The 16870-nt window shown below is 56.6% G+C and overlaps 1 protein-coding gene across 1 annotated transcript in view; it reads left to right on the forward strand.

Moving 5' to 3' along the window:
- The window catches only part of HECTD4 (HECT domain E3 ubiquitin protein ligase 4), a 42283-nt gene extending 27536 nt beyond the window's left edge, over positions 1–14747 (forward strand). The window contains exons 45-76 of the mRNA XM_015815441.2: positions 94–197; positions 399–560; positions 647–795; positions 1102–1181; positions 1281–1444; positions 1674–1911; positions 2274–2410; positions 2570–2696; positions 2890–3027; positions 3383–3519; positions 3623–3783; positions 4267–4439; positions 4681–4886; positions 5065–5195; positions 5378–5583; positions 5929–6108; positions 6657–7960; positions 8301–8508; positions 8875–9098; positions 9188–9339; positions 9689–9798; positions 10121–10244; positions 10346–10536; positions 10637–10783; positions 11313–11432; positions 11554–11709; positions 12088–12191; positions 12411–12632; positions 12955–13121; positions 13378–13573; positions 13917–14139; positions 14570–14747. Of these exons, the coding sequence (XP_015670927.2) occupies positions 94–197; positions 399–560; positions 647–795; positions 1102–1181; positions 1281–1444; positions 1674–1911; positions 2274–2410; positions 2570–2696; positions 2890–3027; positions 3383–3519; positions 3623–3783; positions 4267–4439; positions 4681–4886; positions 5065–5195; positions 5378–5583; positions 5929–6108; positions 6657–7960; positions 8301–8508; positions 8875–9098; positions 9188–9339; positions 9689–9798; positions 10121–10244; positions 10346–10536; positions 10637–10783; positions 11313–11432; positions 11554–11709; positions 12088–12191; positions 12411–12632; positions 12955–13121; positions 13378–13573; positions 13917–14139; positions 14570–14706 (6278 nt within the window). The 3' untranslated portion in view covers positions 14707–14747. The remainder of the gene's footprint in view (positions 1–93; positions 198–398; positions 561–646; positions 796–1101; positions 1182–1280; positions 1445–1673; positions 1912–2273; positions 2411–2569; positions 2697–2889; positions 3028–3382; positions 3520–3622; positions 3784–4266; positions 4440–4680; positions 4887–5064; positions 5196–5377; positions 5584–5928; positions 6109–6656; positions 7961–8300; positions 8509–8874; positions 9099–9187; positions 9340–9688; positions 9799–10120; positions 10245–10345; positions 10537–10636; positions 10784–11312; positions 11433–11553; positions 11710–12087; positions 12192–12410; positions 12633–12954; positions 13122–13377; positions 13574–13916; positions 14140–14569) is intronic.
- Positions 14748–16870: the final 2123 nt, after the last annotated feature.

The raw sequence follows: 16870 nt of genomic DNA on the forward strand, positions 1-16870 counted from the left end.
TGGTCCTTTAGAAGAAGCAGTTGGTGTATTAATAGCACCTGAAATGAAAGTGCAGCTTTAGAGAACATCCTGGCTTTGTTTGCAACCTTCTAGCGGAACGGCTCCTTGTTGTCGAAGCGCAGTGTGAAAGGTTACGGATGCTCTACCGCGATAGCGCTCGCCCGCCCCCGCCACCCCTGCAGGCGGACCGGAGGCAGGTAAATATTATAGAGCAAGAAGGTTGGACTACCACCTCCTCTGGCCCGCGGCAAAGTCAAAGCGCTGGGCATCAACCACCCCAAGGCCTCTTGATTCAAGACTGCCACCGGTCAAGGATGCGGCTCCTTGTGTGTTGCGGTTACCCAATCCACAACCTCGACCGCTCTGATTAAATGCAGCTCTGTGTCTTCTTGGTTCAGCCTAAAGAAATCACCTGGAGCCCCTCAAGGGTCTTTCCACCTGTGCGAGCCTGCATGTTCTCCTCCCATCTCACCGCGGTGACCTTCCTCGCGGACCCCAGCGCAGGGGGAGGGCTGCCTCGGGGCACCTTCATTTATGCCACCTCAGCAGTTCCGGTTCAGGTGAGGAGGATTCACCGGGCACAGCTACAGTTCTGGAAGGGCACCGTGAAGCTCCCGGCTCTCACCTGCGGACGTTCCTTTCCTAGGCCCCCTCTTTCTACTGGGAGATTGAAATTGTGTCCTACGGAGATGCAGACGATGATACGGGCCCAATTGTCTCGTTTGGCTTTGCCACGGAAGCTGAGAAACGTGACGGAGCGTGGACAAACCCCGTGGGCACTTGCCTCTTCCACAAGTAGGTTTTGGAGATGTGGGAGCCAAAACTGGAGCCCAGGGTTGGTGTCCCTCGCAGGGGGAATTAAGTAAAACAGGAAGAGGACAGCTCTGGGTCAACCACAGCGATCCCTAAATGAGATAAACCGACTTTCGGAGGCCGTGCCTGAAATCAGTTCATTAAGACGTTGCTTTGTCAAGTTGTCTTGATAACTAACACACACCATTGCTTGCCTGCCACGGCCAAGTTTAGCTACTAAACCTGGGCACTCTAGGAAAGAGTCACAGCTTCCTCTGTGAATATGTCCCTTTCTTTGTGCATCTCCAGCAACGGACGAGCTGTTCATTACAACGGTTCCAGTTTGCTGCAGTGGAAGAGTGTGCGCCTGGATGTGGCCCTCTCGCCTGGTAAGCCTGCTGTGCCCTATTGCTAACCAGCAAGCCTCCTTCAGGGGTGTGGGAGAGCCCGGCTCAGCCCCCCCCCTGGCCCCTTGGCTTTCTCCCCAGGTGACGTGGCAGGCATTGGCTGGGAACGGACGGAAGGGACCCCTCCTCCTCCAGGGCAGCCGGCCAAAGGCAGGGTCTACTTCACCTACTGTGGACAGCGGCTGGGGCCGTATCTGGAAGACGTGTCTGGGGGAATGTGGCCAGTGGTCCATATCCAGAAGAAGGCAAGTTGAACGTCAGATCTCTCTCCCTGCTCAGATTCACTTGAGGAAGGGAAAAGCAGGTCTGAGAATAACTTCCGTACATCACCCAGCATTTATTTGATGTTACAGCTTTTCTCCTTTCTCTACTACAGTTAATACCATTACTTTGTATAATAATAATAATAAACTTCTGGAATGTTTCCTGGAAGAGAGCAAAGGCTGAGCTCCTTCTCTTCTCGTTTCCTTCCAGAACACCAAAGTCCGGGCCAACTTTGGCTCTCATCCGTTCGCCTACGTGGAAGGCCAAGCGCACCGAAACGCCGCCGACCTCTGCATCGACCTGGCCGAGGAGATCAGCGCCAACTTTGAGGTGCTGCCTTTCGCCATGGCCTCCGACAGCGACAATGACGCCGGCACCAGCACCGCTTCGGATCCCGGGACTCACGGACCTCCCTGCAGGATCGCAGCCGTGGCCACCGCCCAGCAACGTGAGGCTCCCCTCGGCCTGCCGGGTCTTTGTCTAGTAACTGCTAACCAGCAAAAAGTAGGCTAATCTAGGACAGGACTAGGACTAGGATTAAGAATAGAAGGAAACAGAGCAGAATTCTGTGTTGGGCGAGTGTGTATTGGGCACACAAGGGATTTGTCTCCGGTGCAGAAGCTCTCGGTGTCCATACAAGCAACAAGTGATAAATCATGATCACAAAATACAGTCATCATAAATCATAAGATACAAACGCCAAAGTGCCAGTCATAAGAGGCTGAAGGAGTAGGCGACGGGACAGGCAACGGCCCCTTCCTGTCCCTTTGCCCCTTCCCTCTCTTAACGCCCCTCCCCCTCCCTCTCCAGAATACGACAGCGACTCCTCTTGCCATTACAAAATGGAGCGCAGCTACGAGAACTTCATCATCTCAGGGCCCGATCCTCACCCTCCGCCCATTGCAGACGACGAGAGCGATGACGATGATGATGACGATGTCCCCCGGGTAAGCAGAAGGAGCGCTCAGGTCCCGGAGCAGCTGCCTCCGAGTCAGCGGGGTGGATTTGTGCCAAAGGCGAAGGGCCGTCCGTCCTGTCCTTGTTCCTGGGAGGCAGCCCTTCTGTCCCACTCCCTCCCCCCAGCGAAGCTTTGCCTTCCTCTGCAGGAGGACCACTACGCCCTGCTGGTCAAAGCCTGGGAGACCAAGGTGTTCCCCACAATTAGGAGGCGTTTCCGAAATGAAGCTGAGAGGAAGTCCGGCCTGGATCAAATTAAGGGAGCTTTGCAGTTAGGTAAATGCAGAATGCTTCTCTTTGGGACGGGACACACCGGTCCCTGCCTGGCCTGCCTGTCCCTCCTTTTTCGTGGAGTTTCGTGAAAGGCTTGGCGCATCTGCCAGGAATTCCGGGCAGGAGGACCCCTTCGCCCCCTCGGCCTGCCCGGTCTGTTACCGGAGGCCAATCCGGACCCTGGTTTGCCTTTCAGGCATGGTTGACATAGCGCGGCAGACGGTGGAGTTCCTCTATGAGGAAAACGGGGGCATCCCTCGCGACCTGTATCTTCCCACCATCGAGGACATCAAAGACGAGGCCAACAAGTTCACCATCGATAAAGTTCGGAAAGGTACGTCTGCTTTGGGAGTTGCGATCGGGAGGAGGTCTGGGGCTTCCTGCTGGCTCCTACTTGGGGGCTCGTGGGGAGAGAAGCAGCCGGAGCTCTGCTGGAGCGGGCGGTTCACACCCAGAAGGCGACGTTTGAACACAGCTGCATTACCCCAGTCGCCATAAAGACTCGTGCCAGGAATCCCAGGGGCTTTTTTGCCAGCCTTGAAGGCTTCACGCCAACTTATTCCACGCGGTTTGCTGACAGACCCGGGTCCCTGGCAGGCGTCCGCCCTGAGGCCAGGGACCCAGCAGGGAAAGCTCAGCTGCTGCTCGTAGAGGCCCTGGCCCTAAGCTTCCCCTTCTCCTGCCGCCAGGACTCACGGTCGTGACCCGCTGCCCAGAGAGCAACAACGTGGCCAGCAGTGCCGTGGCAACCGCTCTGCCCAAGTTTGCCATCCGCGGGATGCTGAAGACCTTTGGGCTGCACGGCGTCGTCCTGGATGTGGACTCGGCAAGTAGAGCCTCCCTTTAAGCTGGGAGGGAACCCCCTGGCAGCCGGGATTGCACCCCGTGCCCAGCCTCTCGGGCAACAACAGCGGAGTTTGTCCTCGCAGGTGAACGAGCTGGTGCAGGTGGAGACGTACCTGCGGAGCGAGGGTGTCCTGGTCAGGTACTGGTACCCCATCGACATGCTGGAGCGGCCCCCGGCCGGCCACAGGAGGACAGCCACCAACGGGCTGGTGTCCCTGGACAATTCAAACATCCAGATTCACAGGTAAGCGGAGACAACGGCCGACAGGCAGCCTGGGCCTCCAGACCCCACATCCTGAAGCTGTAACCAGATGCTGGCTAAATTAGTCCCTGACTTACGACAGTTCATTTAATGGCCGTTCAAAGTTACAACGGCACTGAAAAATGTGGTAAAATGGGGCAAAACTCACTTAGCAAATGTCTCCCTTAAGGACAGAAAGTTTGGGCCCGGCTGTGGTCGTGGGTTGAGGACCAGCTGCAGAGCAGCCTCTAGGAAAGGGCCCTGACTTAAGTTCAGAAGATAAGACACCACTTGCTGCTCATTAAACCGCCCTCTGCCAATCTGGGGTTGTTGAATATATTGGGATGTCTGTTAGCGTTGAGGGTGGGAAATTGCCCCGTGGCGGCACCGAAACACCCATGACAGTGCAATTCTGGAGGCCCCCGGAGTCTTCCAGGGGTTGCACCTGGTGGAGAACAGCATATTGACGCGGCTGTTCCGTTTCAGGGAGCTCCTTCGCTGCGAGGCTGTGCTGGCTCGTCTGTACTGCCGGATGGCCCTGCTCAACATCTTTGCCCCCAAGACGCCCCACATGTTCACTCAGCTCTTCAGCGTGCGGGACATCACCCTGGAGCACCTCCAGCTGCTCTCCAACCAGCTCTTGGCGCCCCCCCTTCCAGGTAGCGCCATCTCCTCTCGGCATCTGGAGGGCGGGAGGCTCGGCTGAATCAGCGAAGGGGGCTGCGGGGGGCTTTGCCCGTACATCTGTGTCTGCTTGTTGAAAGAGAGCGGTCCCTACGATGGCCTGCGGGCAGCAGCCGTGAAGCCAAGTCTGATTCTATCTCCACGTTGTCTTCCCAAAGGGGAAATGGGTCCCTGGGAGGTAGAGTTGAGCGGGCTGTTTTTCTTCTTCCTGCCCAGACGGTACCATCAGCTCCACCTCCATCCTTCTGGCCCAGTCCCTCCAGCACTCGATCCATTCCCAGAACTGCTCGGCCACCGAGCTCTTCTTCCAGGGCAACGCCGAGACGGTCCAGGAATGGCTCACCATCGCCATCGCTCGCACCCTGCACCAGGGAGAGGAGAGCTTGCTTGACCTGATGAAGCAGATCTGCTTCTTCCTGCAGGCAAGTCGGAAAGGAAGCCAGCGAGCCAGCACAGCCTTGCAGCCTCCAAGGATTGTCTGCTCGCTCGCTTGCTCACTTCTTCCCCCTCCCGCTGACTCAGGGGCCTTTTGGGGTGTAACCGTTCCTTCGCTGGCAGTCCTGAATTGCTCCAGTGAGCTGCTTTGGCTTCTGTTTCCAGAATGCTCCTGAGCAGTTTCCCTCAGAGGAGTTCCCCATTTCTGAATCCAAAGTAAACATGGACGTCCATTTTCCCGGGGCTGCCTTTGTCATCGTGTCCTGCAAGGAAAGCCAGTCCGGATTCCGTAAAGAGTAAGTAACCCTAGCAGAGAGCGAGGAGTTGAGGCTGAGTCTCCGAGCCACAGCCTTCCGGAATCTGCTAATTTCTCCTGTTCCCTAACTGACCCTCTTCAACTGTGTCAGGATAGAAGAAAGGGAAAGGACAGCTCCACTTGCCTGGAGGTTACCGGCTAAGCCGTCCTTGTCTTTTCCAGCTCATCCCTCTACAAGGCCCCCTGGGCCCGCATCTTGCTCTACGGCCTGGGCCACAAGGTCAAGAAGAACGGTCAGCTGAACCTCATCGAGGCCGTGTGCTACCCTCGGGATGCTTCTCCTACCAACACAGGCCTGACCCCACCTCCCACCACTAACCAGTATCCTTCGGTCATCATCTCCACAGACAAGGTCCACATCAAACTGGGTACGATTGAAAGGCAGAACTTTAGAGTAACGGTTAGAAGCTGGCCAGAAATTAGAGCTGAGCCGGGTGTCAGGAGAGTATCCTGAATGTAGCTGGGATTTGTGCAGCTGGAACTCAGATACCAACGTTAATTGACCCAGATTTTTGCAGTAATGTTGTGAACGAAGAGAAGCCTTATTCTCGGGCAGGAGAAAAGTGCTGGGTGCTGATGGTTTACTTTTGGAGTGTGTCAGATATTTTGGCTTTTGATTCACCCCCTCTTATGGAAATAACATACACAGAAACACCCTTCAGAGTCTAAATTCCACCAATAAGCTCTTCTGCTTTTCTGGGTCTCCATTCAAGGCGTGTCCCCCCCTCCTGGTGCCGTGTTGGTCCTGCACTCCCTTCCACTCGAGTTCCCCCTGGCCGTGGCATTTGCAGAGCAGCTGCTTACCTGGAAGCAGGAGGACGGCGAGGGACGATCCGACGAAGAGCCGGACGCAATCCCTGCCTCGGTTTTCCTGCAAGTGGTGGAAATTCTAGGTGACAGAAAAGCGGCTTGTGGCACATTTCATAGCCGGGGAGGGGGGGAATGTGATTTGGGGGGATGTTACGGCCCTGGAAACATGGCAGCAATAGAACAATTCCATTGCTCTAGCTGAAGCCAAAACGAGAAATTGGTAGCGTGGAAGGGGTAAGCCCTGGGTCTCAGTTTGGGTGAAAAGGACTTGGCGACCTGGTCGGTGTTGGCCGAGTGATCCACCCGGTGCTGTCCAAAGAATCTGCACGATAAGAGAGTCCCAGAAGGCCCAGGGGCATCTGTGGCCTCTTCCACAGCCTCCTTTGGGCTCCTGGGAAGTTGAAGGGCTCAGCCTGGCGCCTCTCGGTTGCTGGAGCTAAACCCTGCTGGGTTCCAGTTAAGAGCAGAGGGCAGGTTTCCCCGCCTTGAGTCTCACTACGGCGTAGCAGCCCTTTTGAGGATCAGGCAGGTTCCGGGGAAAACAATGTGTAAATTGGCAAAGAGCTGCCGAAGGACGTCTCCCTCCAGCTGAACTGCTCAAGGTCCCACTGTCCTCTTCCAACCCTCACAGGGAACTTCCTATGGACCACCAGCATGGCCCCCTGCGTGAAGGAGCTGCTGTTCCACCTGCTGGCTGAGCTGCTGCGCAAGGTCCACAGCCTGGAGCAGCGGAAGAGCCCGGCGGGCCTCTCCTCCTCCCTCGCCCTCCAGCTCAACCCCTGCCTGGCCATGCTGATGGCGCTCCAGTCGGAGCTGCACAAGCTCTATGACGAAGAGACCCAGAGCTGGGTGTCCGGGAACGCCTGTGGCGGGGCTGGGGTGGGGGGAGCCGACCAGGGCAGGTTCTCCACCTACTTCCACGCCCTGATGGAGGTCTGCCTGGCTGTGGCCGAAGTGACCCTGCCGGTCAACATGGGCATCACCGCCAGCGTGATGTCTTCGACCAGCGGCCCAAATCTAAGCGATTCCTCCTCCTCCTCCTCCTCCTCCCCCGGGCAGACCCCCCAGAGCCCCAGTCTCCTCTCCAAGAGGAAGAAGGTGAAGATGAAACGGGAGAAAACCTCGGCTTCGGGGAAGCGGTCTTCCTCCCGCGCGTCCGACGCCGACCCGGCCCTGCTGAGCATCGGCGGGAGTAAGCCAGAGGACATGCTGTGGTTCCATCGGGCCCTCACTTTGCTGATCATCCTCCGGCACCTCACCAGGAAGGACCCCCAGGGCCTGGGGGTGACCAACGACGCAGTGGCGGACGCCTGCCAGGCCCTGGTCGGGGCGACGGCTCACAGCCGCCTGCTGGTGATTTCGGGGATCCCCACCCACCTGGAAGAAGGGGTGGTGCGGAGTGCCATCCGCAAGGCCTGCAACGCTCACGGCGGCGTCTTCAGAGACGAGATCTACATCCCGGTGCAGGAGGAGGAGCCCAAGAAGGCCAAGGGCAAAGTGGAGGGCAGGGAAGGCCGGACCGAGCTGGGGAAGCCGGTGGTGTCCAGCAGCGTGGACAGCTTGGACATCAGCAGCTCCAGCAGCGTCACGCCGGCCATGAGCGTCAGCGCTTCCGCCTCGACCAGCCAGGCCTCCCTGTGCAGCTCGCAGGGCATCTCCCGGACCGTCAGCGACATCTCCGTGGACCAGTTTCAGGCCGGCCTGGAGGTGGCTGTCCCGTCCGGCTTGCTGGAGCCGCACGGGGTCTCCAGCCAGGAGAGCTTGGACCTGTCGCTCTGCAGCACCGGCAGCCTGGGCAGCCTGGGCAGTCTCGGGGAGCAGCTGGACAACGGGGAGACGGCTTCGGCCTCTGACGTGGGCTCTCTGTACACCGTTACGTCGCTCGACAGCCAGACAGTCCCCTCCAGGCCCATCAAGGGCTTTGCTGTGGTGGAGGTAAGAAGGGCTTTCAGGGCCCCCAAGAGAAAAGGGTGGCGAGTGGGCAGCGAGTGATGGATAAATTATCTGCGGCCCTGTGGCCCCTTTCCTGCTTTCAGGCCTCTGCAGTGCAGTGGGGAGGGAAGGGAAGGGAAGGGGGGAAGGAAGAGAGGGAAGGGAGGGAGGGAGAAGGGAACAATGAATGACCTTGGATGAGGGTCCAGATCTTTTTACCTCTTCCAAGGAAACAAGGCTGGAAGGAATGGATTCCCTCTTAAAATGCTGCAAGACGCTTGGCTGCCGAGGAAGATTGTCCCCTCCTTCCAAATCACTCCCGCCTTGGCTTTCTTTAACACAGATCAGATCCCGGGCCAAGATCGAGAAGATCCGGGCCAGTTTGTTTAACAGCAGCGATCTGATCGGTTTGTCAACTCTGGACGGAGAAGACGAGCTGATGGAGATGTCCTCTGAGGAGATTTTGACTGTCTCGACTGTGAATCAGAGTTTGTTCGATACCCAAGGGAGCCCTGCGCTGGAAGACTACTTCAGTGACAAAACCATGAAAGGTGCGTGTCTGTGGGTGTGTCTCTGCACAGGTGTGTTCCACATTGACAGGTGCCTTGTGCACATTGTGTATGGAGGAGGGGGGAGGAGGAGGAGGAGGAGGACCGAGTAGGCTTCATTTTTGGAGCAAGTGGAAGATCTAAGATCTAAGCGTCCTTAGAATCACAGAAGGGCTCCGGGGATCCTGCAGTTCTCCAGCCGTGAAAGTTGGACCTGCTTCGGTTCCACAAAGGAGCGCTTGGGTGCAAGCAAACCCTCAGCCCGTTTGATTCAAGACACAACTTTTCCCGGGAGTTTAGAACTAGTGGTTTCAGACCTAAGGTGGCCGGAAAGCCTTCTGAAGTGACCTTTCGCCTTTCTCGCCACAGGGGACAAGCTGGTGCCCGGGGCTCGCGAAGTCCTCACGGACATCTTTAAAAGCTGCCTCCATTCCGAGCAAGTGCTGAGCCTGCTGCCGGCCAAGCCCACCAAAGTGATGGAGATCTACCTGAGCAAAGAGCAGATCAACACCCAGGCCCCCGGGAACCTCCTGCACACCTTCTTCACCCACGTCCGTCCCCCCAAGAAGGCCCTGGAGGATCAGCTGACCCAGGTGGGCTCAGATTCCTTGGACCCCCTTGAAACGGCTGCCCTTCCCCGCCTGAAATGCTGGCCCTCACCCTCTCCTTTTCTCCCTCGAAGATCCTCAGAAAATACGGAGTCCCCAAGCCGAAGTTCGACAAGAGCAAATACAACAAGGGGGGCAAAGAGCAGCACCCCGTGAAGGTGGTGAGCACCAAGCGGCCAGTCACAAAGCCCCCGGCCAAGGAGAAGGCCGTGCTGAACAGCGTCAGGTGAGGGTTTGGCTCCATGGACCCCCCAGGAAGGGAGGAACGGGGTGGCCCCAGGCAGCCGGTTCCCTCCTGTCCTCCTCTGGGAATCCGTGCAAGTTAATCTGACGGACACGGTGGGTCACCTCCCTTCCCCTCCCCTAGTTTTGCTTTGGGCTGCCTGGCTGGCGCAGGATGGGCTGCCCTGTTGGGGCAGAGGGGGGGTGCAGGGCGGACCTCCCCTCTCCACCAGGAGGGACCGGCTGCCTGGGAATTGTGGCCTAAGCTACAGAAGACTGTGGTGTGAGTCACATTTCTCAGGGAAAGAGGTTGACCAAGACGCTGCTCCCTCCTCCTCCTCCTCCTCCTTCAGCAGGACAGCCCTGAGCGAGAAGAAGCCCACGGTGAAGGCCCCACGGTCTCCAGAGAAGAGCAAGCCTGAGGAGAAGGACCCCGACAAGGCCCCCACCAAGAAGCCGGAGGGTAACTCAGCCCCCTCCTGAGGCCGGGGAGAGAAAGCTCCGGGCTTTGGGTTGGCCGGGAAATGGGGGGGGGGGACTTTGTCCCATAACCGGCACTCAGATTGGCCGTTTGGTGGCTGAGGACCTGCTTGGAAGCTGCTCTGCGGCTCTCAGAGCCACGGAGGGGCCTAATTTCAAAATAAATAGAAGTCCACGTTGGATGGCAGGTTTTCCGTATGAGAGGAAGCAGCCACAACGGAGAAAGCAAACGTGGGCTGAGCTGTATAACGTTCCCTGGATATATCTGTGCTGACATATTTATTTTATCTGGCAAACGATTTCAGCTCCTGAAGAGAAGTATTTGACCCTGGAGGGATTCCACAGATTTGTGATTGACCGAGCAAAGCAGGACATCCGTAGCGTGTGGCGAGCCATCCTGTCCTGTGGTTATGACCTCCATTTTGAAAGGTAGGGGAACTCGCAGCCGTTGGACACCCTTGCAGCCACGTCTGTGTTGTCTGGTGGGGGGCTCTTCTTCCTCTGAGACCCCCTCCTCCTCTTTCCCCCAGGTGCGCCTGCCTCGACGCCAGGCACGCCCAGAAAGCCTGCCGCAAGTGGTCCTTGGAGATGGACGTCGCCCTGGTCCGCTACATCAACCGGGTCTGCCGCCATCTGGCCATCACCCCTGCACGGCTGCACCCCCACGAGGTGTACTTGGACTCGGCGGACACAGCTGACCCCCAGGTCTCCTGCCTCTTGAGTACGTGCAGGACTCTTCCTTCTCCTCCTTGGGGGATCATTCCCGTCCCTTCCCCCCCCCTTGTTTTTCGGCCACTCCTGACCACTGTGCTCTGTCGCAGGCGTCCCCCTGGAAAGCCTCCGCCTGCGTTTCGCCCTGCTCCAGTCCCTCAACACCACCCTGGAGACCTTCTTCCTGCCACTGGTGGAGCTCCGGCAGACCAAGGAGTACCCCAACAGCATCGCCGCTCTTCTGCAGGAGGCCAAAGGTCAGGGCTTGGGTGGAGGGGGGGCAAAGCAGGTGGAGACCACAAAACCGGCCCAGGCGCTGGAGGGCTTCCGTCTCAGACGGGGCCCCAAGTCCAAATTCGTAATATCTGATCGGAGCGACACTGGATTCGCTTAGTGTCATTTTAGTCAGTTTTTAGACAGAGATGGAATGAAGTGGGTTTAAGTTTCACCCTCCTGCTACATTTGGAATGTGGATTCTGGAAAACCACCTGAGGCAGAGAATGCAAATATTCCGCTTTGTGAAGGAAACCGAAATCCATATTGGAAAAGGGCAGAATCGTATTGATGGGTCAAGGAAAGCAAATGAAAAATAAGCAACTTCCTTTGGTTTCTTTTGTCCCCTGGTTGGCTACTCCCCTCTGAGGACCCCCAGGGCAGAATCTGGGGCTGGATGAGAGGAAATAATGTAAACCATGTGAAGGGAACGGATTGTCTGGGGAAGGGCCTACGTATCTTGGATTGCGATGTTGTTCCTTACGGGGGGACTGTGGTGTTTGGTCTCTTCAGGGCTGATTTTTTATGACACGAAAGTGACCGTCTTGAACCGCGTGCTCAACGCCACAGTGCAAAGAACCGCTGATCATGCAGCCCCAGAGATCACCTTGGACCCCCTCGAAATCGTGGGAGGTACTTCAGGGGAAGCCCCCCACTCTTCTCCTTTTCTCCTGAGCTGGGTGGGATCGTCAGAATTTCCCAGCCGTGGATGGCCGTTTTCAGCCTGCCTTTTCTTCCCGTTCCTCTCCCACAGGAGAGATTCGTTCTTCAGAAAATTCCTATTTCTGCCAGGCTGCCCGGCAACTGGCGTGCGTTCCCTCATCGCAGCTCTGTGTGAAACTGGCCAGTGGAGGAGACCCCACTTACGCCTTCAACATCCGCTTCACCGGCGAGGAGGTTCACGGCACAAGTAAGCCGCCGGCTGGGAGGTCAAAAGGCTGGCAGGAGCTGCCTGAACATTTCAGCAGCCACGCGGGTCCCACTTGTTCTCTCAGCATAAGCGCTTATTTCTTTCTCCTTCTTAATGTATAAAGTGGCCTCTTGTATATATTCCCCAGTTAATCTCAACAGCCCTGTAAAATAGGGTGGGCTCAAAATCATGCAAAAGAATGGCTGGTGGATGAGTTGAGTGAGTTGTTCAGAAGGCTGAGGCTCAGTTGGTCAATGAAGTCCATTCCCCAGTGGGGAACCACCTCTGGCTTCCAGATTCATCTTCTCGGCCATTGTAGGAACGGAATATCAGATGAAAGGAACGCTTTGTGACCAGTGTCCTCCACGTGTCTTCCAGGTGGATCTTTCCGTCACTTTCTTTGGCAGGTCTGTAAGGAGCTTCAGAGTACGTTGCTGTCCCTCCTTTTGCTCTGTCCAAGCTCGGCGGTCAACAAGAACAAGGTACGCCAGCGGGTGCCCAGGGCCGACGGAGCCCCGTGGCTCTTTGTGAAACTGCGGCCAGTTGGCAGCAGCCGGGACGCTCGCTCCCAGCCTCGTTGGCGCAGAGGAGCCGAAAGGCTTTCCACAGCACCGGGCATGAGAGTCTTGCCAGTCAGCCAAGCAAGCCACGATTCCTCAGGAGACGGGGGCTTTCGAACCCATGCCGCCTTTCCTCCCCAGGGCAAGTACATCTTGACACCCAGCCCCATCAGCTACGGGGAGGAACAGCTGCTGCACTTCTTTGGGCAACTGCTGGGCATTGCCATTCGGGCTGATGTCCCTCTGCCCCTGGATCTCCTGCCCTCCTTCTGGAAGATCTTGGTAGGAGAACCGCTGGAGCCAGATGTGGACCTCCAGGAGGCTGACGTGCTAACCTACAATTACGTCAAAAAATTTGAAAATGTAAGTCTTTGGCGGTGGCGAATCCTCTTGCCCAGCCTTGACGGGGTGTTGTAAAACCTTCAAAATAAAGTTTAAATTCATGTAGGATTGTTCTTGTGTCAATTGCCCATTTAGCCCATTCATCGGCTTAGTCACCAGTTGCAAGGCCTCTCAGTCTTCAGGAGCAGAAGGGAGAAATAAATTAAAAAGCCCACTTTGTTGTTTCAGTTGGCTTTGCCCTGGAGCGCTTTGATTCATGAGCACACTTTCACGTAGGCCGAATTCACACCTGCCCGCAGGGTCCTTGTCCTAGTGGAGAAATGTTTTGTCTCTGCCGTCTTAGCTGAACGACGAAACCGAGCTGGAAGCCGTGTGTGCGGAGATCGCCTCCCAGCACCACGCAATGGAGAGCCCGGACAGTCCCAACAAGCCCAGCTGCAAGTTCACCTACGTGGCCATGACCGGAGAGGAGGTGGAGCTGTGTGCCCGGGGCAGGCACATCCCTGTGGTGTGAGTAGCAGAAGCTCCGTGGCGGAGGGCAGCCTGTGAGCCAAAGGTGCCTGAAGCGGCTCCGAAGGAGGCCTGACACGTGGGCTCTCTTAGCCTCCCTTTATGGCTCAGGACGGGCAGGACACGCTCCCTGCGCTGGAAGGGGCAGAGGGGGAGGGAGAAGCAGGAGTGTCCCGTGGGAGACGAGCCAAGCAGGGCTTCCTGCCCTGAGACAAAGAGTCTCTTCACGGGTCCCTGAACGCACCTTCCTTTTCAGGTGGGAGAACAAGGACGTCTACGCCACGGCCATCCGGAATCTGAGGTTACACGAGCTGCAGACTCCAGAGTGTGTGATGGCTGTGAGAGCTGGCTTGGCCTCGATTATCCCCTTGCAGGTCTTGACCTTGCTGACCCCCCTGGAGATGGAACTGAGAACTTGTGGGCTCCCCTACATCAACCTGGAGTTCCTCAAGGTAATTTGAGGGCTTCCAACCTGAGGGAAGGCAGGAGGCCTGCGGAAACCGGGGAGCCTTTGGGAAGACCCTTCAGAAGATGGCGGCTGCCCGTCCCCCTTTTTCCCCATTCGTCTTTCATCACTGCAATTTAGTAGCAGGGCAGTCGAGACCAGAACGAGAACTAGCTTAGATGTAGACCCTGGTAGAGAATGCTCAAGTCCGCCCAGGTGGAATAGAAAGAAACAACGTAGGTTTGGGAGCCCCAGGTGATCCAGAGTCTGTTGAGGGTGTTTTAAGTCTTACACATGAACTAGCTTCCCTTCCTTGCCCCCTCCTGTCTCTCCCCCTTGGCCACCCACAGGCACACACCATGTACCAAGTGGGGCTGATGGAGACCGACCAGCATATTGAATTCTTCTGGGGAGCCTTGGAGATGTTTACTCAGGAGGAGCTCTGCAAATTCATCAAGTTTGCCTGCAACCAGGAGCGCATCCCCTTCACCTGTCCCTGCAAGGATGGGGGTCCAGACACAGCCCATGTGCCGCCCTACCCCATGAAAATTGCACCCCCGGATGGCACGGCAGGTGCGGTTGTTTCCTGGCCCAGAAATGAGGGGAAGGGGGTCTTTCGGCAGAAACGAAACGGGGTGGCTGAGCCAGAAAATGGGGTTACTTCAGGGGGATTGATGGGACCAGTGTTGGTTTGGCCCTCGTAACAGTTAAGCAAGGGGGAGGTAACTCCTGCTTGGTGCAGAAGGCCAGCGTGACTTTGGTTCACTTTGTTCTTCCTTGGCACTGTAATTTGAAACAGAACAACTTGGCCGGCTGTTTCATCCTTGAGTAGCACATTTATCTGTAATCTGATAGCAGAGAGAGAGGAGAGAGAGGGGGGGGGGAATAAGAGTCAGAGTTGTGTATAACGATCCATCGGAAAAGCAAAACTCCCTTCTGACTGACTCTCCCTCCCTCCCTCCCTCCCTCCCTTCCTTCCTTCCTTCCTTCCCTTCCTTCACAGGCTCCCCAGATTCGCGGTACATCCGTGTGGAGACCTGCATGTTCATGATCAAGCTCCCCCAGTATTCTTCATTGGAGATCATGCTGGAAAAACTCCGGTACGCCATCCACTATCGGGAGGACCCTCTCAGCGGTTGAGCTGCTCCCCTTCAAGGGTGGGCCCTTCAGAGGACGCGTCTGAGAAGTCCAGCCACGACCAGGCAAGAGCAGGAGGTGAACTTGGTCCTCGCCTTCGTTCTTGCAACGCCTTTCGTGGAAGACTCCCGCTTCCTCTTTGCAGACTCCTGGGGTGGATGGAATTTGCTGCTGCTGCTGCTGCCGCCTTGTAGAAAAGTTAGTCCGGGGAGCGATGTTTGCCATCCTGGCGGATCCCCCCGTCTCGTCCTCATCGGGAAGGAGCTCACGGCCGAGGGGATCTCCGGGGATCAGCCGTGCGAGGGGGAGATCCTCCGCCACCATTTCTGAGTGCTGCAGTGAAGCTGCCACACTTCTTTTTGGTGATTGGGGCACAACATAACTGGCTGGAGAAGAACCGGCGTTTCTCACTTTCTGCCAGGCTCGGGAGGGGGTAACTTCACACATTCCACTGTTAGGGTGATAAACAACGATCACTTCCCGATTGCTCAAAGCCTAAATTGTGATGATCTAAAGTGGGGTGGGGAGGGGGATTGCCTGTCTCGCTGCTGATCACCCACTTTATCGGCTCGGACCCAGCTGGCCCCGAAGGTTCCGCCCTGCACTCAGAAATGGTCCTCCCGAGACCCCCGTTCGCACGTTGCCTTTAGAGAGGCGGATCCCGGGCTCCTCCTTAGCAAAGACCGAACGGATCCGCCTGGCTTTCTGATTTTTATTTCAATGGAAGGGTTTCCAAGGGAACTCTGCAGACTTACACAGGCGCCCCGGCTTTGAATGACACACCACGCACGCACGGGGGCGTCTTTTGACTAGCATCAAACATCTAACAAAAATGGTGTCGGATCAAGCCATTTGGGGGTCACTCACTTTCCAACCCAAGACCCCAAAGGCCTCAGAGGGCCCCGCTTGGCTGGGTGCCGTCTGGGAGATGTCAACGGCCGCACTCCCGGCTCACCTCCTTCCCCGCAGAAGCCGGGATGTCGCCAGCTGTCCTCTAAAGGCAGCCGGGCAACGTGACCCGGAATGGTTTTGCTCGTCCGTAGGCACGGGGGAGCTGTATTTATTGTATATTTCTGTGAATACTGTTAATTATTTGGCCTGAGTGACGTGTGGATGGAGGTTGGGGATGATTGGGAAGATGCGTGACTGTTTTTAGGGCAAGGGGCCGAGGGGGGAGGGCTCCATCGTCTCCCTTGCGCAGTCATCCCTCTGAGCCCTCTGGCCCACCTTCCGGCAGAGGTGCCCCCCTCCCGTTTTCAGGCTAAGGAGAGGCGATACGGTGCATTTACTAGCGCTCAGGAGAAAAACACAGGGACTTTTAACTTTGTTCCACCCACAAAAGATCAATAGCCCTGTTTTCCAGAGATTGGGGGGGGCTTTTCTCTCGAGGGGGCTTCTTGTTCAAATACCTCACAGATACCTTTCAGCTGCCACACTGGTGGATGCTCCCTCTCCCTCCCAGAGACCACCAAGGTATCCAGAGTAGCCGCATTTTGGCCCCAAATGTGTGTGCTGTAAAGTGACTTGATGTATATTTATTCCAATTATTTATGGTTGCATTTAAGAAAACAAATGGTCCTTCTTATGGTGTTTACCCCCCCCCCCCACTCACTGTAAATGGAGCTTCTGGGGTGGGGGTGGGGGTGCAGGAAGTTGTGTGTCCAGATCCGACACCTTCCCTCTGCACGGTGGATTCCTTTGCAAGCACAGGTCGGGGCAAGCTGGAGGAAGCCGCTAAGGAGGAGCGAGCAAAGTGTGAGAAAGAAACAGGCCGGGAGGTCCAGAGCCCGTCAGATCAATTTTGGTTCGCTCGGCGGCGGCGGCTGCTGCTGGAGGGCCAAAGCCCGGCTGCCCCTGGCTTCGGGATCTGGGACTGTGAGTCTTCTTCCTTTTAACTTGAATAGTTGTTCTGAATGTAAAAAGCTGCTCCTGAAGGCAGCGGAGAACACGGAGGCATTTCAGTTTAAACTCACGTTCAGTATCCATTTTCCTATTTATTATCCATGATGAACCCATGGAGGCGCTTCTGGGGCAGGGATGTCTGCTCCCAGGTGGCAGAAGCCCTGCGGAAGAGGCCCAGCTCCTTCGGATGAAGACCCACAGACAGGCTGCCTGCTCCAGCTCGCTCTGGGATGGGTTTATTGCACTGTATGTTTGTTTGTTTTTT

Source organism: Protobothrops mucrosquamatus, unplaced genomic scaffold (genome assembly GCF_001527695.2).
Source record: "Protobothrops mucrosquamatus isolate PMUCROS unplaced genomic scaffold, P.Mucros_1.0 scaffold342, whole genome shotgun sequence".
NCBI lineage: Eukaryota > Metazoa > Chordata > Lepidosauria > Squamata > Viperidae > Protobothrops > Protobothrops mucrosquamatus.